General features: G+C 42.3%; 1 protein-coding gene and 1 long non-coding RNA gene across 8 annotated transcripts in view; one reads left to right on the top strand and one right to left on the bottom strand.

Moving 5' to 3' along the window:
• RALGAPB (Ral GTPase activating protein non-catalytic subunit beta) overlaps positions 1-20,563 on the bottom strand; it is an 89,082-nt gene extending 68,519 nt beyond the window's left edge. For 4 of the 7 annotated variants that reach the window (XM_060617455.3, XM_081795347.1, XM_060617463.3 and 1 more), the window contains exons 1-3: positions 20,262-20,563; positions 6,328-6,543; positions 2,472-2,674 (exon numbers count right to left, since the gene is read on the bottom strand). In XM_060617455.3, the coding sequence (XP_060473438.1) occupies positions 2,472-2,674; positions 6,328-6,513 (389 nt within the window). In that variant the 5' untranslated portion in view covers positions 6,514-6,543; positions 20,262-20,563. The remainder of the gene's footprint in view (positions 1-2,471; positions 2,675-6,327; positions 6,544-20,261) is intronic. The other 3 variants (XM_060617483.3, XM_060617489.3, XM_060617496.3) reach the window with 1 other exon arrangement.
• On the top strand, positions 9,247-15,755 carry LOC132668591 (uncharacterized). The gene is made up of 3 exons (XR_009605653.2): positions 9,247-9,423; positions 9,799-9,843; positions 15,669-15,755. It is a non-coding gene; the product is annotated as an uncharacterized LOC132668591 (long non-coding RNA).
• Positions 20,564-24,415: the final 3,852 nt, after the last annotated feature.

The following is a 24,415-nucleotide window of genomic DNA, read 5'->3' as shown; positions in this document are numbered from 1 at the left end:
AAACCTGATACTTCCAATAAAGAAAGGTGAGATCTGGGCACCTGGGTGGTACAGTCAGTTAAGTGTCTGACTCTTGAGCTCAGCTCAGGTCATGATTTCACGGTTTGAGTTCGAGCTCTGCATCGGGCTCTATGCTGATGGTGTGGAACCTGCTTGGGATTCCGCCTCTCCCTCTCTCGTCCCCTCCTCAGCTTGTGCTTGCTCTCTCTCCCGCGCTCTCTCTCTCAGAATAAATAAATAAACTTAAGGGGGAAAAAAAGGAAGATGAGATCCTAACTCCCAATATTTAGCACTGAAAACATTCAGCTCCCTAAGACACTGTTGGCCAGGAAAACTCTAGTACTCAGTTCAGTATCCTCTCAGAAACATGCAAACACTCTTGAGAAAACAAGTTAATTACAAACAGTAAAATGAACAAGGTACTCAGGTTCTCAAAAGGCAAAAAAAGAAAAAGCCCAATTAATTCAAATGCCATTGATATTTTTCATCAATACAAATGAATTGAGCACTAAGAGGTGGTAAGGGTACAAATAGGAAAGAAACAGTGACAATACTACCCATGAGACTGTCCCATGGCCAAAGAAAAAGCCCAGTGAACTAGTCTCCTACATGGAATGACAAGAAAGCACCAGAACTATTATACCATTTTAGAAGAACCTGCTTAGAAGGGTGCCTGGGTGGCTCAGTTAAGCGTCTGACTCTTGATTTTGGCTCAGATCATGATCTCACAGTTCATGGGATCAAACCCCACATCAGGCTCCTCACTGACAGCACAGAGCCTGCCTGGGATTCTCTCTCTCCCTCTCTCCCTCTCTCTGCCCCTCTCTCACTCACACACACACTCTCTCTCTCTCAAAATAAACTTAAAAAAAAAAAAAAAAAAAGAAGAGCCTTAGACACAAATAATATGCTAATCACTGCCAACCACCTCCTGTTATTACTTCTATTTGAAATCAATAAATCAAGCAACAAGCATTTAATTCACACCTAAGGTAATATCAGTACCGCACCAGGTCCTGCGAAAGCCCAAAATATATATACGACCTAGATCCTGCCTTCAAGTTCGTTAGACGGGGAAATGAGACACACACGTTTTAAGAGCAAAAAAAACAGTGAAGAGATAAAAGAGTGACACAGGAAGTACCGGAACCACACAGGTCCAGAAAAGGTATGATCACTGTGGGCCTGGATGGTAAAGTAAGGTAGGTTCCTCTTTACAAGGCAGAATTTAAAATGAACCAACAAGAGTAAGATGTGGACAGCTGAGAGAGAGAGAGAGAGAGAGAGAGAGGGGAAGGAAGAGGAAGAAAACAAAAGGGTAGGTGAAGATGGGGAAGATCATGATGGAGTCTTAAGGAAATGTTTAATTTAGGAGTCTGACCAATGAGCAGGGCTCAGGCAGAATTAGCAGCAGCTAATCTGGCTAGGGGCCAGATGACAGCCAGCATTTCACACAAGGCAAGGAGTTTATACTTGATCCTACACATCAGAGTTCTTAACAGAGACTTTTTATTTCAAATTCTGCAAAGTGATCTTCCTTCTAAAACTCTTTAAGAAAACATTTTTTTAAGTAAACTCTACAACACACGTGGGGCTCGAACTCACGACCCTGAGATCAATAGTGGCACGCTCTACCGACTGAGCCAGCAAGGAACCCCAAAGTAATCTTCCTTCTAAATTTAAAAAGCTAAAATTTACAGAGTGGTTTTTGGAAGACCCAAAGTCCCTTACCACCTGATAGTAAAAAAGCTTTAATGAGAACTTTCCCAAAAGGAAGCAAGCCCCTTTACCTCTTTCAAACACATAAAAAAAATAGCTGAAAACAGATTTTTCTTAAAGGAAACCCTAATTAATGCTTTCTTCTCCATTATTTTCTGTATTTCCCAAACTCCTTACAATGACATATAATCTTTTAGAACTGGAAAAAAAAAACATCAAGCCCAAATAAAGTACATATCCCATATTATAATATTTAAGGTCACTGTCTCAGAAGGTAGGGGAAAAAATCAGTACCAAACTATTAAGATCATCTTTTGGCCAACTATGAATTTGTCCACAATAATTTCAAGTCTGCTTACTTTGATGTCTTCATTCTCTCATAGGAAAGGTTCACTTTAAGGTAGAAGGCTTAGTTGCCTTTAGCTTAAGTGGAGAAAAGAATTATGACAGGCAAAAGTATGTTTTTTCAATGGAAGGGAAAGGGGTCACAGTATTTTAATATCTAAAAGCTATCAGATCTTAGAAAACCAAAAGCCTTTAAAATGAGTACACACTTGATAAAAACTCCTAGTAAATATTCTATAAGCCCATCTCTCTTATCATTCATATTAATACATTCTTTAATTAAACAGTAATGAAAGTTACTTTTCAAAAGACTAACAATGAAATCAGCTCCTATAATAGAAAAAAGTAACATTTATGAATATTTTATTATAATCCTGGTAACAGGTCAGACAGATGGTATAGCTTACCTTGGTACAAAAAGATTTTGCAGGTGTTTTAGTATACTCTGAACATATAGGTTAGGCTCTTTAATAACTGGCAATGGGATAGAATCTTTCGGCAACACTAAAGCCATAATCCAGTCTGTATATACATCAACACAATATTTTACAGTCTCTCCGTCCAATGGAAGGGTCAATCCATAGCAGATTACTTCCATGGTCCATTTCACCTAAACAAAAGAAAATATACATTCAGAATTATCACACATCCCTACTGTATCTCAGCAGACTGATTTAAAATGTTTACCTCTTTTATTACCAAAAATCTCTCAATTGACAGTATATTCATCTCAACTATATACCAGATTTATTCTTGAGAATGTACTTTCCATGGATAAAACATAATCAGACAACGTTTCCTAAGCAAAATATTTAAGAAAACAATAAACTACTTCTTTCTAAATATCACTTCCATGCTGGCTTTACCCATTAGACATTATTATTATTTACACTATGAAATAAAAAGCAAATATGGGTCATCCTGATTTTCCATAGAGACTGGGACAAAAAAATAGAAAATTTTAGCTACTTTTCTCCTTTTAATTTATATACAGGTATGTGTGTCATTTAGGAAATCCTATACATAAATTCAATCACATTCCATTTTCAGATTATGCAATATTAACAAACAATAGGAAGGAAGATGAACGTTCAACTCTTATTTTGTGACTATTTTTTTCTGCCAAAGAACACAATGAACATGGGAAGGTAAGAACAAACACAAGCGAGAAGGGACTAAAGATGGGCAAGATTGTTTTAATTTTTTTCTAATGTTTATTTTTGAGAGAGAGCGTGTGCAGGATCAAGTGGGGAGGGGCAGAGAAAGAAGGGGACAGAGGATCCGAAGCAGGCTCTGTGCTGCCAGCAGAGGCTCTAGAGGGGGGGCCTGAATTCACAAACCATGAGGTCATGACCTGAGCCAAGACTGGATGCTTAACCAACTGAGTCACCCAAGTGCCCCAGATCTTTTTTTTTAATGTTTATTTCTTTTGAGAGAGCACGCATGTGAACGAACGGGGGATGGGGGTAGGGGGGTGGAGAGAAAGAGAGAGAGAATATCCCAAGCAGGCTCCACGCTGACATGGGGCAGGCAGGGGTGGACCGCAGGGGTGGACCACAGGGGTGGCGGAGGTCGATCCCACAAACCGTGAGATCATGACCTGAGCCAAGATCAAGAGTCAGACGCTCAACCAACTGAGCCACCCAGGCACCCCAAGCCGGGTAAGATCTTAACAAGGCACTGAGCTGCACTAAATGAATTCCAGCCTCTTTACTTAACTGAATCGCATGATAAGGGTTGAGAGAACCTGCCCATGAAGAATGAACATGATGTGGCGACAAAGGAAAAACGGCACAATTTGCAAAAGAAGATAAAATGATATTCCAGATACTACAGACTGGAAAGTTTCAGGGAATTCCACACTAAACTCTGGGACAAACTACTAAGCAGATGATTCATGAGCACGTATAAAAGGAAAGCATGATCACTAGGAACCAACATACTCAAAACGAACAAATCATGCCAGACAAGCATCATTCCTTTATTAACAAGGTTACTATGAAGGCAGCAGACAATTGTACAATCCTGGCAGTTTGCAAAGCACTTTCATAAGCAGCTTCTAACCATCAAAATAACCCTGTGTGAGAAGGTAAACTATCCTCACTTTATAGATAAGAAAACTGACGCTTATTAAGATTAAGCAATTTGGCCCAAGCCACTGGTTTGGAAATGGTAGAACTGAAAACTTGAGCCCTAGTCTTCCAGCTAGATATCTAAAGCTACTCTCACCATACCATTAACACCCTTCTCTGGCTCAGGGAGATCTGGGCTCTAGCAAGAAATGTGGTCAGAGGCAGGATATCCTTGTGGACAAGATGGAGACACAGGACCCATAGGAAGGCAGAATGGCTGGATTTGTAAGACACAAGATGAGAGACTAGCAATGGGCTGATGTACCAAGATCTTTTAGGAAGACGGTGCCCAGTGGCACACCAAAGGCCCTGCTGAGATTTTAACTTAGGAAAAGAGAGAAAAACAGATCACATGCTGACCATCTGTAGATAGCCACAAAGCTAAAATGGATAGCTAACTTGTTAGATAGAAATTCAGGATTCCAAAAGACTTCAAGTTGAATCTGACAAGATTAAACACAGGTACTGAAAATTTTAAGCTCAAAAACAACTACAAGAGCTAAGGGTAAAAATATGTACAGCACTAGGGGCGCCTGGGTGGCGCAGTCGGTTAAGCGTCCGACTTCAGCCAGGTCACGATCTCGCGGTCCGTGAGTTCGAGCCCCGCGTCAGGCTCTGGGCTGATGGCTCGGAGCCTGGAGCCTGTTTCCGATTCTGTGTCTCCCTCTCTCTCTGCCCCTCCCCCGTTCATGCTCTGTCTCTCTCTGTCCCAAAAATAAAATTAAAAAAAAAAAAAAAAAAAATATGTACAGCACTAGAATATATCTAATATAATATGACCTACAAGAGCAATAAGCATTAAAGCCTGCGACAGCACAGTGAAGCTTTGACAAACACAGGAGGGTGGGAGGAAAGGAACCACGCCTAGCAAGGGATTTTAAAAGGGGCTGCAAGTCCCTAACTGTCAGATGAAACCTAAAGGAGAAAACATCTTAGGTGTCACCTTCATAATAGGTTAATTGTATAATTCTAGAGGACACTGGATTCAAGGACTGTTGTCTCCTATCTTTTAGAAGGTAGGAAAGGAAAACAAACAAGGCAGGCACCAGAGCGCCTCTATCCACTCATGTGCCATCTCTTCCCAGGAGAAGATTCCAGACCCACCAAGAGGAGAGTACACCAGGGCAAGTGCCAGTCCTCAGGGGTTAGTCTCTGCTAAGGGCCTGTGAAGAGAGAAAAACACTCCTCAAACGGAGGAGCTTCACCCTCCTGCAACCCATGGCCTACAGAGAGTAAATAAACTGCGTCTGGAGTTACAAATCTTATATCTAGACTAGTTTTAGATCTAGACTAGCTTTATGTCTAGATTAAGTCTCGTCTCTCCTTCATTAGAAAGAAATCAAAAAGAGGGAGAAAAAAAGGTGAGTCTGAGAAATAAGTTAACCCAAAGCCTGAAGGTTGCATAAACTTCCTCCAGCGCACAGTTCTAATCCCATATCTCAGCCAGACCTCCTACTAGCAAGTTCCTGTATCCCTCCATTTTCAGGGTCCCTTCATGACCTCCCTCTGAAAACTTTACCTCAACCCAATCTCCTGAATCCAAGAACAGGACCAACTTCAGGCCAAGCTACTCCAAGAGCCCTTATCTTTAGGGACAGCAAACACAACTCCAATTCCAAACACTTGGGCTCACAACCACATAGGCTTAGCTGCTCTGTAGCACTCTTAAACCTGGGAGTCGGTAAGGGCAGGCAGACACGGAGACAAAGGAGGACCTCAGGTTCAACACATATGCGTAGCCTGAAAAGTTGACAGAAGATAGGCCTTCAGTCAGAGGCCATATGGGGGTAGCAGGGAAGACCTTCCAAAGACACCTCTGAATAGAAATCTGAAGACTGGGCCCAGAGCTTAGGGGAAGGGGCCTGACACTCAAGTCTCTGTCTCGCGCCCACAGCTCAAGTGGAGAATTGGGTCTGGCCGGTAGGGAGCCAGCAGCACAATGGCACAACGTATTCCTTATGACCCCCACAAACTCTCAGTCAGCCCAGCCTTCAACCCAAACAAAGGTCACAATTAAGAAAGATGTACTACTCCATTAGACAGAAATCCATTAAAAAGACAATGTTAAATAAATTCTTCAGTAACGAGATTATGTTTTCACACAGTAAAACGAAATGAAGAAAACACTTACTTCTTTGTCAGTTTTTAACAAGCTCTCGCTACCAGCCACTGAAGGGGTACCTAAGGCCTGCCCAAGAGGGTGGACCACCGCATTTGCCACCTCTCGCCCAACGCTCTCCGGATAGCTGTGCAGCACACTGGTGTGGCCCTGATCATTCTGAATCACCAAATGCAGTGACCTCCACTCAGAGTACATCGTGCCGCTAAAGGACTGTCCAAATGGCACCTGAAAAGACAAAACAGAATTATTGGTAAACACTGTTGCAAATTAATAAAACTAAGCAAAACAGATTTATCCTACATGGTAAGATAAAGCAGCTACAAACATACGGCCAAGACGACTGAGAAAATACGCGTCTAAATGTTTTGAGAATGTCCTAAAATAGCCTCTCAGCGAGGTCAGGTAGGAAGGTGGACCCTGGGAAGCAGCTGTCTAAGCACCTCCCCAAAAGAGCCTCAGAAGCCTGGGAGCGGAACTGGGACAGACGCCACCGTGCAGGGGGAGAAGATGATCTGATTTGGTACACTCCTAACGTGAGGGAGCCCTCCTCATTCTATGTTCCAAGATAGAAAAAGATAGAAGAATGAAGCACCCTGAGAAAGGAAGACAAAGGAAAGAGTTTACTCCAAGATGCAGCTTCTTCAGTCAACAATTTCCAATTTCCAGCAATTTTCTATCATGCTAGAAACATACCCCTGCAATTTCCCACCAATGTCCTCAAATCAGACATAAAATTCTTCGAGAGTATTTCATTCCCTGCAGCAGTGACACACAAATTTCCGGTAACGGAACACCTGGAAGTCACAGTGTTCTTCAGAAAACATATTAAGAGCTCCACTTAATGAGCACTTACTACATGCTACTCACGCAATCATCACAACAACTCGATGAATATTAAGGAATGTTATCTCTACTTCACAGACAAAAAAGCAGAGACACAGAGAGGTTTACTTCTTACCTGAAGCTTCAGAGCTAGAACATGGTAGAGCTGGGTTTATTTCCACATCTGTTGGGTTCCAGAGACCATGTTCCTTACCATGGCATGTACTGCCTTCTTCCTATCCTATACATTCCCCCATGAAATGATCTATGTCTACCACACAAATGAAAAACTTTTAGCCACAGAAAACGTATCTGTATGAATGCAAACGGTACCATCATAAACAACATACTCACGAAGAGAATCGAGGATGATTAGTTAGCCTTTGCCAATTCATTTGTTTCAACTTCCATTTTCTACTTGTTCTGAAATCTGTATGCCTGGCCAGAGAGTTTAAGCAAAGTCCAGGGGTACACTTAATCTTTAAAAAATTCTTCCCTTAAGCTCATTTTTCTTCACACTGGGGAAGACCAGCACTGTTAAATTTTCATCTTAAAAAACCTCATTCCAGCTCAAGTACCAGTGTTTTTCCAAAGGATATGGCATTTGAGAATTATAGGCCTGAAGAACGAAGATTAAACTCCCTAGCATGAAACTCAAAGTCATTCATAGACTGGTCCCCAACTACCTTTCTTTCTCCTTTCCATACAGAGGAACTTACCACCTCCACCTCCCCTCTTGCATACCCTCCCAACCCCAGTCTTCTCAGCTTCTTTTGGAATCTGATGGACCCTGGGCCCAGGTACTTTTCGGTGACCCTATGAGGTCTGATGTTCTCCTCTGACCAAGAGGCCCTGAACATGGGACGGCAAGAGAGATAGACCAGCATCTAACAAGGTACCTTCAATTTGAAGGAAGGCTGGATTCAATTATTACGACTGCCTCTGTTTCCTCGGGTTTATAAGGGATTCCCCCAAGGATATTCTGGTGTTCTTCCTCCCTCCCCCCAAAATAAACACTCTCAAAAATGGAAGGGGAAAAAGGCAAAGTTCTGACAGGGAGCCATCTCCATCAGATGATAACTTTTTTTCCCACGCCACACATTTTCCTCACCTTTTTAAATCAACACGTACATACGTGCATATGTATATACAATATAATATACACACACTATACATACAGCCCCTTACATAAATACACAAGAATATTAGACTACAGAGAGGTTTTGTTTTAATTTTTTTTTTAATGTTTATTTATTTTTGGGACAGAGAGAGACAGAGCATGAACGGGGGAGGGGCAGAGAGAGAGGGAGACACAGAATCGGAAGCAGGCTCCAGACTCTGAGCCATCAGCCCAGAGCCTGACACGGGGCTCGAACTCACGGACCGCGAGATGGTGACCTGAGCTGAAGTTGGATGCTTAACGGACTGAGCCACCCAGGCGCCCCTGTTTTAATTTTTTTTTTAATGTTTATTTATTTTTGAGACAGAGAGAGACAGAGCATGAACGGGGGAGGGGCAGAGAGAGAGGGAGACACAGAATCTGAAGCAGGCTCCCGGCTCCCAGCTGTCAGCACAGAGCCCGACCCGGGGCTCGAACTCATGAACCCACAAGATCGTGGCCTAAGCCGAAGTCGGATGCTCCACCGACTGAGCCACCCAGGCGCCTCTGCTTTGTTTTAGTGTAGTGGGTTTTTTTTTACCTTTTTCATTTTATTTAGCTTCATTTCCTGTCCAAATGATTCACTTCCCTGGATAGATAATCCATGTTAACAACCTAACATTTCCTCTTGTATTTGCTCTACCCTAATTCAATCATATCAAAATAATTTATATACTTGCATAGATAGGGACTGTATACTTCTCTACATCTGTGTTTTTTTTTACATTCAACAATGCCTCATGAATATCTTTCCAACTAATAATAAACTCATTTTAATGACTGTGTAACATTCCATGGCATGGGTGTGGCATAACTTATCCAACCAATCTCCTAATAATGTGTATTTACTCCATTTCCCATTTTTTTGTCACCAGGAAATGATGCAATAAACACGCTTGTTCATATAAACAGTGGCCTTTTAACTTCTATGGAACAAGTTCCCAAGAATGAACTATTGGATCAAAGGGCATTTGTTTTTAATGTTAATAGGTCTTGCCAGATTGCTTCCCCAAAGAAGCTGTAACAACCAGCTACATTAGGAATGGATGAGAGCCCTTCCCTGTTCCCACTCCCCACCTCCTGCCAAGGAGTACTTTCTTTTTCTTTCTTTGCCAATGTGATAGGTATGAAGTGAGATTTCATTGTTCTCGTCACATATTTACGTTTTATAGCTTCTAGGTTTTTTTGTTGTTTGTTTTTTTATTTTAGACAAAGTGAGTGAGCGGGGGAGGGGGACAGAGAGAGAGAGAGGGAGAGACTCTTAAGCAGGCTCCATGCTCAGCACAGAGCCTGCCGTGGGGTTCAATCCCACAACACTGGGATCATGACCTTAGCCAAAATCAAGAGTTAGATGCTCAACTGACTGAGCCACCCAGCCACCCCTATAGCTTCTAGTTTTGAGTCTGGCTTCGGTGGTTTCTCCCTCCCATCTCCTCTATCAGTGTTTTTCAAACCGTGGGTCATGAAATAAATGTAATGGGTAATACTTTTGTTTTCAGTTACGTGGAAGAAGATATACAACAAAGGTACCGCACATAGTAAAGGTAAGCAAAGTTCTGTGAAACTTGTTTCACCTTCCGTAAATACTATATTTGGGGTCACAGTGTAAGATACATTTATTATGGGTCTAGGTTCAAAAGTGTGAAAGCATAACCCTAAAGTGTATATGCAGTCTCCTAGATTTCCCACAAGACAATTGCTTATTTCTTCACACTTAAATTTTATATTCATCTGGAACTTACTTATATAAGTAGCTTAGGAAAGGTGCCATTTATTATCTTGTAAATGTACAGTCAGTTATGCCATCATCATCTGTTAAAAATACACCCTTTCCCAATGAACTGAAATACCAATTTTTCTACACTAAATCCTCATTTACATAGGCTATATTTATGTATCTGTTTGTCTGTTTGTCCATTCCTATGCCAATGCCATAATGACTTAAATTTGGTCGCTTTACAGAAAGTTTTAATATCTAAAAAGGAAGCCCCCTCCACCTCCACTATTCTTTTTCAAAGCTTTATTGGGTATTCTCAGGCCCAATTATTAAATACGTATTCTTCTATATAAAATTTAAGATGATTTTATACGATCCAAAAAAAATAAACAAACCTTGTTAGAATTCTAATTGAAATTGCTTACTCCGCCTCCCCAGCCTCATCTTCTATGAACACTTTCCAACATGGATCCCTTCCCCCAGCTAACGCCACAAATGATGATCACTCAAACCCAACAAGTTTTTTCATACCCTGTGTTACTGCCTGCACTACTCCCCACTAACTGCACGGCCGTGCCCCACCTCGATCCTAGTACTTAGGAAGTACTACTACTCCTTCGAGGAACAGCACAAACGTCCTCCCTTTGGTAAACCTTTTCTTTACTCCCCAAATCATCCCTCCTCCTTGTGTCTATTACAGGCTGTTCATACCAAGCCTCACATTAACTTATTTGTTAGCCATGTAAAGATCTCTTCACCACAAGAGTGTCAGCCTTTTTTGAATGGAAACCTCACTTCCTAAATCTTTAAATAGTTCCTGGCATGCAGTAGATACTACATAAATGTTTCAGAATGTCAAGGTTTACCAGTGGGAGACAGGAAGACTTTAGAAAGTTCGCTTTATTCCACTGAGGTATGTCAAAAATTTTGCATGTCGTATACAAATAAAATTGGAAGATATCCATTTGTTTTATGCTAATTATTAGTTTTTTTAAAGTAGTTGGATGGTTTCCAAATATTTAAAGAATATCTAAATATTTAGCTACATTCCAGACAACACACTATTGGAGAGAAAAAAATATTTTAAGGCAAAAAAAAAAAAAAAAAAAAAAAGGCAAGCTAGTTTTCAAACTCCACTGCGTACCCAAGAATCATGGGGTTGGGGGAGGGTGCAGAATCTGTGTATCTCCAGACCCTATCACTAGAAACTGAAATTCTGTACAGATCTGCACTGGGGCCTGGGAACATGCATTTTTAAGACATAGCTGCTATCCCTTCCAATTCTGAAAAAAAGACAGGAGTATCATTCTTTAAAAACACACTATGAAAGACCAAGGCTATTAAGCTTTAAGGCTTAACAGGTCTTAAATTCTTAAAAACTTACAAATAAATTTAATGTAAGAAATTCTAATTCTTTAAATGCATTAATATTTAAATGCTTAAATGTCAGAAAATGAAATAAGTGCTTTCAAGAAACATGTAAAGTAGAAAGGATACAATGAAAAAGTTGAACTTAACTATTAAAATGTATCTAATAGAAAAAACATGCTAAATATTAACAAAATACACAAAAAATTTTAAGACAAAGATGTACACTATAATTACAGGCAAATTAAATAAAACAATGAAGAGAAAATATATATTGGAAATAAACATGAATTTAAAAAAACAAAGTAAAGCAACAATTAGCAATTAGCTATTAAACTAGCAAAACAAGTGATAAAACTCAATTCTGATTAGGAGGTAAGGCCAACAAGACACACTCAAGAATTTAGGTCAATGGTTTTCAACACAAAAGAACTGCCCCCTAGAGGGAAATTTCGGAAATATTAAGTGCACTTCTGGTTAACAAAATGATTGGGGCGTGCTATTGGTATTTATGGGCAGGGCCAGGAAATCTAGACATTCTGCAATGCAGGAGACAGCTCTGCACAATGAACAATTATGCTACTTTTCACACGACTGTCAAATGCCTGCCAGAAAATCATTCTGTCCTTAAATGTCTAAGCCTGAAAGTGTATACAAAAATACAAAATATTTTGTGCTATTTTAACATACACTGAGTTTTCCAGTAATGCAATTAACCACGTAAACTGAGAAAAGACTGAACCATATTTTGTCTAGAACCTTACCATACCAAGAACTGTTAACAAAAGAAATAAAAGAATTGTTGCCCATTTCAGAAAAATCCCATCACCAAAGGCTATGCCACTTGTGGTATCTGCTGCTATCAGCACAATCACAACTACATACACACTTACGTAGCCCTTATTTCAAAATGTCAAACAAGAAAATACAGTCTCTTTAATAAATGGTGCTGAGAAAATTGGATAGTCACATGGAAAAAAAAAAAAATGAAACAACCCCTATCTTATACCATTCATAAAAATTAACTCAAAATGGACTAAAGACCTAATTGTAAGAAATGAAACTCTTTCATTTCTTACAGAAATGAAAACAAAGGAAAAAAGCTCCTTGACATGGTCTTGGAATTGGATTTTTTGGAAATCATAGCTAACAAGCAACAAAATGAAAAATAAGTCAGACCACATCAAATTGAGAAGCTTCTGCACACAAAAGAAACCATCAACAACCTATTGAATGGGAAAAAATATCTGCAAATCATGTATAGGATAGGGGGTTAGGGGCGCCTGGGTGGCTCAGTCAGCTGGGTGTCTGACTTCGGCTCAGGTCATGATCTCACAGCTCGTGAGTTCCAGCCCCACGTCAGGCTCTGTGCTGACAGCTCAGAACCTGGAGCCTGCTTCGGATTCTGTGTTTCCCTCTCTCTCTCTCTCTCTCTCTCTCCCCTTCCTCCACTCATGCTCTGTCTCTCTCGGTCTCAAAAATAAACAAACATTAAAAAAAAAAAAAAAAAAGGATAGGGGGTTAGTATCCAAAACATATAAAGAACTCATACAACCAACAGCAAAGAAAACCAAATAATCCAATTAAAAATGGGCAGGGATGGGGCACCTGGGTGGCCTAGTCGGTTAAGTGTCCAACTTAGGCTCAGGTCATGATCTCGAAGTTTGTGAGTTCAAGCCCCACGTCGGACTCTGTGCTAACATCGTAGGGCCTGGAGCCTGTTTCGGATTCTGTGTCTCCCTCTCTCTCTCCCTCTCTCTCTCTTGCTTATGCTGTCTCTCTTTTTCTCAAAAATAAACATTAAAAAAAAAATTTTTTTTAATGGGCAGGGGGCACGTGGGTGGTTCAGTTGGTTAAGGATCCAACTCTTGATTTCAGCTCAGGTCATGGTCTCATGGTTTGTGAGTTTGAGCCCTGCATCAGCCTTTGTGCTGACAGTGTGGAGCCTGCTTGGGATTCTCTTTCCCTCCCCTAGCCACTCTCACTCTCTCTCAAAATAAATAAATAAACTTTCAAGAATGCAATCTTGCCATTTGCAACTATGTAGATGGAACTGGAGGGTATTAGGCTAAGTGAAATTAGTCAGAGAAAGACAAATATCATATGACTTCACTCATATGAGGACTTTAAGAGACAAAACAGATGAACATAAGGGAAGGGAAACAAAAATAATACAAAAACAGGGAGGGGGACAAAACAGAAGAGACTCATAAATATGGAGAACAAACAGGGTTACTGGAGGGGTTGTGGGAGGGAGGATAGGCTAAACGGGTGAGGGGCATTAAGGAATCTACTCCTGAAATCATTGTTGCACTATATGCTAACTAATTTGGATGTAAATTTTAAAAAATAAAAAATAAAATTAAAAAAAATTAGCCTGTAACCCAGAAATGACCATTATTAACTTATTGATGTATATAAACTGTCACATTTCTTAAATCCACATATATGCATATTTCCTCAGACTAGATTCCTAAGCTAGAAGCGCTGATGCTGGATCAGATGTAGTATGCGTCTTGTAGCTCTTTGAAACGTATTTTCACAAGCCTTTTAGAAAACTACTATTTAGTACCCACCAGCAGGGCAGAGAGTACCAGTTTCCCAGGGCTCTAACCAACACTGGGTATTGTAATTTTTAAAAATATCAATTTGATAAGTCTGGCATTTTGTGTTCATTCCTTGATTATGAATAAAGTTTAGTATTAAGGATAAATAAACACGTAAACTTTAAAAAGGAAAAAAAGAAAAATGGGCAAAGAATCTGAATAGACATTTTTCCAAAGAAGATCTACGAATGGACGACAGGTACATGAAAAGGCGCTCAACATCATTAGTATCAGGGAAATGCAAACTGAAGCCACAATGAGACCCCACCTCATGCCTGCTGAAATGGCCATCGCCAAAAAGACGTAATAAACACTGGCATGGATGCGAAGGAAAAGGGATCGTTGTGCGCTGTTGGCAGGACTGTAAACTGGTGGAGCCACTACAGAAAACAGCATGGAGGTTCCTTAAAAATTTAAAAAAGAACTGCCATATGATCCAGCAATTTCACTTCTGGGAATATATCCAAAGGAAATAAAAACACTAACTCAAAAAGGTATCTGCACCGCCACAGTCATAGCAGTGTTAATACATGGAAACAACCTAAGCATCCACTGATGAATGACTGGATAAAAAAGTTGGGGGGGGGGGGGGGAGAGGGCGTGTGTGTGTGTGTGATGGAATATTATTCAGCCATAAAGAAACAAGAAAATTCTACCACCGGCAACAACATGGATGGACCCTGAAGGCATCATGCTAGGTGAAATAAGTCAAATACTTTATGATCTCATTTATACGTGGGATCTTAAAAAACAAAACAAACAACAAAAAAAAAAAAACCCACAAAAATCACAGAAAGAGATTAGATTTGTGGTTACCAGTGGTGGGGGATTTGGGGAGGGGGAACTGGAGGAAAGTGGTCAAAAGGTACAAACTTCCAGTTATAAGATAAATAAGCACTAGGGATGTAACGTCCAACATGATGACTATAGTTAACACTGCTGTATGAGATGCAGGAAAGTTGTTTAGAGAGTAGATCCTAAGAGTTTTCACCACAAGGAGAATCTTTTCCTTTTTACCGTATCTATAGGAGATGATGAGTGTTAACTAAACCGATTATGGTAAGCTACAGGCAAGATATTGAGAAAGTTCAGAGGACAAAAGATTACTTTTGATTCAAAGAAGGGCTGAGCTGGAAAACAACAGGATAAGATCAGGGAAGAATGAACTGGGTACTGAAGGAAGGTTACAATTTTAACATATAAGAAAATTAAGTGAGTAAGAGTGACAGCAAAAAGAGGCAGATAGAAAAGAAAAATATGTAAGAGGAAGGGCAGGGCGCTTGCTTCAAGTAGCAAAAAACAGCACCAGAAACTAAAAACCCAGAGTGGCAGGAAAAAAAGCTAGATGTACAAGGGGTAAAATTTCAAAGATAAACAGGGACGGATTTTGAAAGAGTATGGATGCTACGATTGGAGATTTGTAATTAATTTAGTAAAAACTGGGGGCGGAGAATGAGAGGATGGTAACTTTATCATAGAAATGATACAACAGGAACTGAATTCCCAGTAAAGAAATTTGGTGTAAGTATCCAAGACAAGCTGAAGGGACAATAGAAAAGTAAACTCCAGTGTGGCTTACATACTGAGGAGCGGGAGGGAGGAAGGATGGGGACGAGGCAGGGAGGACAGGCTGAAGGGCTCTGACTGCTATGTTAAGGATCTTGGGCCTCCTCCCCAGACAGGCTCGGTCAGCTATTAACCTGAGCTGCTAGCAGAGAAGTCTCTACCTCCATACTCCAGAAGTAAGTACGACAGGAGGAGAGAGATGATGACAGTGCTCCCCTGCAGATCACTTAGTGTCGTCCAACTCTACATTTGTCCATTTTCTAGGTAATCTCTCTGGAGGTTTCTATTATCAGGCGACTGTGTTCTGGTAACAGCCCATGGTTGTTGGTACTACCACAAAGTAACACGAAGGTTCTAATTGACAGATTACCAAAACGACCGATACGTTGGTGCTGGTAGACACACTAAGACCACAGCCTGACATTAATTGTATCAACTGACTCTATCAATATTTATTACAGGTGTATGCCCGTATACAAGGTGTATGCCTTCTATACACCATGCACAGAGAATAATAATAATGAGTAAATAAGATCCCTGTTCCCAAGAAGCTTCAAGTCTAATTACAGAGATCGATTTTTAAAAACTTCATAAAGTAAATCCAGACATCAGTTATTTCATGAAACAAACATTTATTCAACGCTTGCTACATGTCACATATCGTCCTAGTGTACAGTATGCAGATACAAACAGGACACAGTGGCTGCACAAGGGAAGATTTCATAACGAGGAAGACAGAAGAATCTAGGACAACACCGGCACACCATAGTATTCAACGTGAATAACTGACGGGATGAGTTAGGAGGCCAGCATCATACAGGAAAAAAACCACTAGAGATCTGGCTTGGTAACAGTGTACCTTTGGAAAACTGATCATCTTGAAAGAGCTTTCACATGTTATTTCATTTTATTCCAATAACAAGCCTACAAAGTTAAGGAAGACAGATGTATTAGATACCAGGTGAGAAAGCAAGTAAGGCTAGAACTTGCTCAGAGTCACAGCAAGTGACAGGAGAGCTGGGATAAGAAACTCTACCTCCTGCTCTGAAGTCCAATGCTTGTCCCTTTTGTTCTGACTCCATACCTCACCATAATGACCTTGGACAAGTCGCCTGGCATTTCTCTGTCATAGTTTCCTCGTCTGCAAAGCAGGGAGAACACCCGCAGTACCTAACTAAAGTACTCCGGGGAAGAATCAAATAAAGCGATACAAGTCAACATACTTTGAGATGTACAAAGGCAAGGTACATATTATCAGCCATGCTTTGTTTCTCTTAGGAAAAATAGGGAACAGGGTGCCAAAACACTGAGTAAACAAATGAACCACGCTAGATTTTAAGGCACACAGTGCTCTCAAGGTCATCCATATAACTTTATGATGAGTAAAGACAGAAGGATTATAGTTCACGTTTCTGCTGTAGTCCCATTGACCCTAAAAGGCAAATATCAACCAAGTTCGGTCACAAAGGAATGTATTCACCTATATACCAGATTCTACTGGGTATCCTATCAAATACCCAAAAGAAAGGTTGTGCCTGTATTCCTCCCTAAAAGTGTAAACAAGTAGCTTTTGCTAGTCTGTTTAAAAGAAAGAAAGAAAGAAAGAAAGAGAAAGAAAGAAGAGAAAGAAAAGAAAAGAAAAAAGAAAGAAGAGAAAGAAAAGAAGTATGAATACTATGAATCCCCTGCCTGCCCCCACCGGTACCACCACAGGTCTCATCCTTCATACCTCAGACCTGCTCTGCCCAATACAGTAGCCATACCCACATGTAACCACTTAAATTTAAATTAAATTAGAAATCAGTTCCTTATCTACACTAGCCACATTTCAAGTGCTCAAAAGTCCCATGTGGCTAGTGGCTACTACACTGGACAGTGCAGATATAGAACAGTTCTATCAGGGTGCCTGGGTGTCTCAGTTGGTTAAACATCCAACTCTTGATTTCGGCTCGGGTCATGATCTCATGGTTCACAAGTTTGAGCCCCGTACTGGGCTCCATGCTGACAGTCCGGAGCCTGCTTGGGATTCTGTCTCTCCCTCTCTCTTTGCCCCTTCACTGCTCACTCTCTATCTCTTTCTCAAAATAAATAAATACTAAAAAACAAAAACCAAAAAGTTCCAACATTGCAGAAAATTCTACTTGACAGAGCTGCCTTACTTTTTTTTTTAATGTTTATTTATTTTTGAGAGAGGCAGAGACAGAATGCGAGTGGGCTAGGGGCAGAGACAGAGGGAGACACCAGAATTCAAAGCAGGCTCCAGGCTCCAAGCTGTCAGCACAGAGCCCGACGCAGGGCTCGAACTCACAAGCCGCCAGATCATGACCCAAGCCCAAGTCGGACGCTCAACCGACTGAGCCATCCAGGCGTCCCAGATACTATTCTTTTTATTACAACTCTAACTAGACTACAGATTCCTTGAGGACGGGAGCTGTGCCGTATTTATCTTGGTATCCTCAGTATATACAGCAAAGTACATGTTACACGCCAAGCATTCACTATACATCTAAATGAGGATCTCAAACATAGCAGACTACAGTCACTTCCCCCATCCCCAACATACATGTGTACACACACACACACACACACCAATAACAAATAAGACATCCTTTCACCGTGGAGGATGGGGGTGGAAGGAAACACTACGTCCAGAGGAAAGAAGCTGAATTCTGGTCCTTGATGTGCTAGAACCCAACCATGAAATCTTGGGCAAATTACCTACTTTCTTCACCTACAAAAACTTAAAATTAAACTCTAAGTACCTTAAACTTTAATCATCTTCTATCAAAGAAAATCATGTATTCTATCCAAAACATTTTTACACATGACAGAGAACACACCTGGTCACACTGGTGAGGATCTCAAACAGAATCCATTTCTAAGTCTCAGGCTACCTTGATTCAAGTCACTTTTGGTCTTTAACTGATCATGTGGAATTTTTCACCTTTACTTTGGATATCAACTACAGAGTTAAACCTCAGGCTTAAAGACTGAGTTTCTTCCTTGTGTTAAAGCCAGAACTGGATACTCTGTCCATATGTGATCAGAGAGAACCAAGGTTAAGTTGCTTTAGTATCTGAATTTAACAAGAATTGTCCCATCAGTTTCCATATTAGCCTCAGCCTAAAAATTGACAGAAGAGTACAAAGTTCAACCAAGAGAACCTTTCTACAACAATCCTTATCCTGTAAAGAATATCATTATACACAGTGTGTATATTTTCATTCAGTCCACATACTTCACCGTGTTTAACTGCTATCAAAAAAATTGTCCCCAAACCCCTTCATAATGACCTTCACACACATATTCACTCACTCCCTTTTATAAAGTTTACATGGCTTAAGGACCAGCCAAGAACAAATACAATCTGAATTACTACCCTGCCTTTCTTTAAAATCTGTAAATATGCTGGGCCATAGCAGCTCAGGCATTCTGCAATGAAAATATACTAAGTTACTAACACCGGAAGAAAAAGCTATGTGCACGTGCGTATGAGAGAGAAGTGTTGGAGAGGGGACAAAGCATGGAAGATGGCCTAGGCAGAAGAACAGCCGGTGCAAAGATGACCCAGAAGTTAGAGACACTAGACCTGTGAGTACTGTACGCCCAGGAAAACTACAAACTAACAGCTTTGCATGAGATGTATACACTTTAAAGGCACAGCAACTCAGAAACCCTGCAAAGAAAGTCACCTTCCACCCCCAATCGGCTTTCACAAAGTGGAGTCGTCACTGGGCCCAAGGATAAGATGGATCTCTGCAAGTGGAACTTGCATTTCTAACAAACTCCCAGATGATTCTCCTACACAGTGAAACTGGAGACACAGTGCAATGTCTTCTGAGATGCAGGACTGCCCATCCTAGCAGTTCCCAAAGTTTGCTACACACTGGAATCACATGTGGCTCCTTAAAAAATACTGACGTCTAGGTCCCCCCACTTCCACCACCCCCCCCACCCCCCAATTCTGATTTAATGGCCTGGATGTGCTGCCTAAGCATCAGGAATCTTTAAAGGCTGCCCCAGGTGACTTTAACGTGCAGCAAAGTTGGAGAGCCACTGACCTAATTGTTAAGAACTTGAATCTGGAGTCAGGATGCCGGGGTCCAAATCACCAGCTATGTGACCTTGGACAGGTAAGTCACCAAACCATTCAGAGCCTCAGTTGCATCGTCAGTAAAATGGGGATAAGAACCCTACCTTACAGGGTTCTTGTGAAGTTAGACGTGGTGAACGTAATGGCCTGGCACAAGGCCTGGCGTATAGTGAGCGCTTAACCAGGGTAAGCTGTTTATTCTCGTTATTAACTCTTCTTCATCCGACCGTCACTGTGCAGCGGGCAGCATCGCCTCCAGCAACTCGAGCAACCCTTCTGCTGGACCAAATTCCTCGCCGGAGTTGTCTAGCTCCGCTCCAGACCCGCCCCCTCCCCCAGGTTGCCAGGAGAGCGCAGCGCCCGACCCGGGCAGCTCCCAAAGGCTAGACCCGGTTTGAACAGACCCGACAGAAACCGCCGACTCGCCCCGGAGTCAGGGCCAGGCTCCGCCGGACCCCGCGGGTCCCCCGAAAAAGGCAGAGACGTGCTTCCGAAGGCAGGGCCCTGAGTGCACCCGGGCCCGAGAAACAGATTTCGCCGTCCCAGGACCGCCCGGAGGGGAGGGGAGGGGAGGGGAGGGTCCGGCCGCGACGGGGAGGGCCGCTCGGTTACCTGAGGCGACGGGCGGGGCCCGCATCGCTGGGGCGGGCGCCGCCGCCGCCGCCGCCGCCGCCGGCCGCACTCGGCCTTCCGCCTCACGCCACCCGCGCCATAGTGCCGGCGCTTTCGCTGCCCTGGCCGGCTGTCCTTAGGCGGTCGGTCAGTCCACCCGTCAGCGGCTCTCCGAGGGCGCCCGGGGACGACGAAGGCCGGTCGGGCCGGCCGGCTGGGCTCTGCTCTGGCAACTTCCGACTGCCAGGGGCGGCAGCGTCAAATAACTCCCCGAACCGAGCGGACCACCGCGCGTGCGCGGCGCGCCTGATCAGACCCTTCTGCCGGTCCGAAGCGGCGGCGTCAAATAATTCCCAAGACACGGAGCCGGAAGCTGCGCGTGCGCAGCTATCCCAGATGGCCGCGCGGGGCATATTCCCTCCTCCCTTTCCGGAGCAAGTGGAGTGGGAGGAGTGAAGTGACTGCTGCGCCTACCTTATCTCAATGTCGTGGAGGGGGCGCTGCACCTGCGTCCCTGTGCATCAATCCCGACTTTGCGTGTTTTCTGTGCGGACGGAGGAAGGGGCTTCTCTGCAAGATTCTGGCTCCCACCCAGGTTCTAGGAGTTTCTCACATCCTACCATTACAGCACCCTTTCTTTGAAATGTTGCCCTTTCCCCGCCGCCCCTTTATTACCTGGGCATAGCATTAATTATGAGAAATGCTCTCAATTCCAGGCCAGGTGCAGATTACTAAAATGAATCAGACATCAGATTCAGAGCCTCTCGTTAAGGAGCTGAGTCTGATGTAGGGTATAAGACATAAATAGTAATAATAATAGCAGGAGATGCCGGTTTGAGCACCTACAGTGCACCACACATTTTGTAAACAGTTCAACTTTCAGTATTTTGGTTTCGGCTTCAACGAAGAAAGTAATAAGTAGCCTTAGAGAGGTACAGCTCAAGTGCCTTGGGAGTGTAAAGGGGGAAACTTGGGCTGAGAGAGAAGGGAGGCCCTGGCCTTGAGACTGTCCTTGATATTCAAAGAAGACGGGATCAGGATGTTGAGTGGTACTGAAGGCATGGTTGTCTGAAAAGAGCGGAAGAGAGCAGAGAAAATGCTGACTCCTCCTTGCCTTCTGTTAGAAGAGACCACGGAGGAAGGACAAGGGAACTGATATTCTCATAAAAAGGATGAAAGAGAAGTGTTTCCTCAAGACCTTGCCCCCCCTCCCACCCCCACACCAGGAAAGTTGTTAGAGGCAAGAGGAACAAGGAGAAAGAATGTTCCAGGATAGGAATGGGGCTATATCCAGGACACTTTGTTGATCAAAGCAATACACTTCAATTAAACACAGCATGACAAATATCTTAAGAGGTTCATTCAATATCCCAACCACTTATCCCTTGCCTTTCTAAACTACAGAGGCTGGAAAGCAAAGCATAGAGTTCCCAACCTCCCTTGCAGCTAGGAGTGGCAACGAAACCAAGTTCTGGCCAATAAGATGTAGACAGAAGTCTGAAGGGAGATCCTCTCTTTCAGAATAAAAAGGAAGTCTTTGGAGACACCTGTGACCTTCCCCTTCCCCTGACTTCATTCATGGAATTGAGGCACGACACCTGGAGGTGCAGCAGTCATCTTGAGACCATGAGGAGGACTGTGCTAAGGAAGGTGGAACAGAAAGATAAAAGAAGCCTGGTTCTTGAGGATATACTCAAGCAGCCGCACAAACACTGGACTCCCTTCCTGTTTATGAGAGGGGGAAAATCTTGTTTAGACCACAGTTTGTTGAGTTTTATGTTACTTTCAACCAAACACATTTCTAATATAATAAATATTGAATACCTCTAAATGAAAGCTGTTGAGTGAAAGAATATATATTTCCATTAATTTTTTTTAACATTTTTATTTTATTTTTGAGACAGAGAGAGACAGAGCATGAATGGGGGAGGGTCAGAGAGAGGGAGACACAGAATCTGAAACAGGCTCCAGGCTCTGAGCCATCAGCACAGAGCCTGACGCGGGGCTTGAACTCACGAACCGCGAGATCATGACCTGAGCCGAAGTCGGCCGCCTAACCGACTGAGCCACCCAGGCGCCCCTATTTCCATTAATTTTAATGGGAAAAAATATGTTCAATTCCAACCCAAGATACCTAAATATTTTAACAGAAAAATAGATTAAAGGAATAATGCAAACAAAAATTACATAAGCAATAAATAATTTCAAGTCAAGAGTAGGGCTTTTACATAAAATACAAAGGGTAAGGACCATTGTACTGGTCAGGAAGATAAGATATAATATTAGGCAGGGGGTGGTGGAGAAAAGATGTAAGAGAGTCATTCCTCAAAAGTAACATATTTCTACACCTTTTTCTTTACCAGTTTTTTAAATGTTTGAGGGCTTCACTTAAATCAATGTAAATTTATAGCGTGCACACACGCACAAACACCTGAGGCAGGGGGAAAAGACTAAACATGAGAATACTTTGAAACATGTCAGGAAAGTATGCACACACAATAGACTGAAGAAACATGAAACGCTATACAGAAGGAAACTTTATGGTTTCTCTAATTCACACTTGTTCCACATCATAATTTCTAACTAGAAGAGCAGAATAAATTGGGGGAATGTCTTCATCTGAAACTGTTATGTCAAAATATAATTTTGTATTGTGTTCTTATTTATTGTGTATTTAAAAGGCATTGCATTCACAAAGGAAAAATGGAGTTATATTAACCTTCTTTTGGCAGACTTTTCCGCCCAACGTTGGCCATACAGATATATGTACAACTCATCCCACAGTTCTTACAATATAGCCAACACTCTTCTCAGTAAAAAATAGGATCCATGTCCCCGTCCCCCCCCCCCCCCCCTTGAGTCTGGTTGTGACTGTTCTGGCCAATGTGGCAGAAGGAATACTATGTGTCTTCCGGGACTGGCTAATCAAGAGGATACAGCTTCCATTAGTTTACCCCCTTTTCAAATGCTCGTCCTTGGAACCCAGTTACCATGTTGGTAGCAAGCCCAGGTCACATGAAAGGACCGTGTGGAAATGTTCCATCATCACGTATCTGGCAACATCAGATGGCCAGATATGTGAGTGAGGAAGCCTTCAGATGATTCCAGTCCCCAGGTTTCACATCAACCTACCTGACACTAAGCAGAGCAGAGAGAAGCTAAACCTACTGAGCCCAGCTCCAAGCGCAGATTCATGGGCAAAATAAATATTGTCATTATTTTAAACCACTAAGTTTGGGGAGTAAATTGTATGCGTTCATGGCAATTAAAACACTTTCAAGGGTCATAATTGAGAAAAGTTGTTAACAGATGTATAAGAGGTGTCTCATCTGTAGCCATTTTTTTTTTCTTTTTCTTCCTTTTTAAAATGTATAGAATTAGCTTGAGGTAGATAATGATTGGGAAGATTCCCTTCTATTTCCCCTGAACTTAAAACAATACTGGCACAGTGTTGGTGCTCAAGAAACATTTGTTGGATGGATAGGTAGGTGGATGTGGGGACAATGGATGGATAGTGGATGGAAAATGCACTGGCTCAGCATCTAACCACTTTCTTGCTCTACTGTTAAGTCTTAGTGAATAATATCCAGTGATACCAGAGTATCATCATTACACCTAGGTAAGAGGTCCCCTGTCCCAGGGGCACCTGCGTGGCTCAGTTGGTTAAGGGACAGACTCTTGATTTCAGCTCAGGTCATGGTCTTATGGTTCATGGGTTCGAGCCCCACACTGGGCTCCACACTGACAGTGCAGAGCCTGCTTGGGATCTCTCTCCCTCTCTCTCTGCCCCTCCCCTGCTCTTATTCTCTCTCTCTCTCTCTCTCTCTCTCTCTCTCTCTCTCTCTCTGTTTCAAAATAGATAAATAAACTTAAAAATAAAAGAGGTCCCCCGTCCCAGACCCTGTGCCTCAAGGAGTACGGCACTTTGGATCAGTATTCCTCGAATTTTTCCATGCACCCCTCCGAGGCATAATGTCATCTTGGTAGGGTGCTCCAATCCAGACCAGGTCCCATGTGGGTCCTGTTAGCTAGAAATTTCTACCTTCAAGTTTTCTAAGCCTCACTCCAGTGGTTGGGACTGGCCAGAGCCAGGGTGCCATCCAGGCAGGGCGATGCACTCCCAGACTAGGTCCATCCCCTGTCTTATTCTTTAT

This window comes from Panthera onca, chromosome A3, assembly GCF_046562875.1.
Source record: "Panthera onca isolate mPanOnc1 chromosome A3, mPanOnc1 haplotype 2, whole genome shotgun sequence".
Lineage (NCBI taxonomy): Eukaryota > Metazoa > Chordata > Mammalia > Carnivora > Felidae > Panthera > Panthera onca.
The sequence above is the reverse complement of the archived record's forward strand: the minus strand, read 5'-3'. Positions and strand labels throughout refer to the sequence as shown.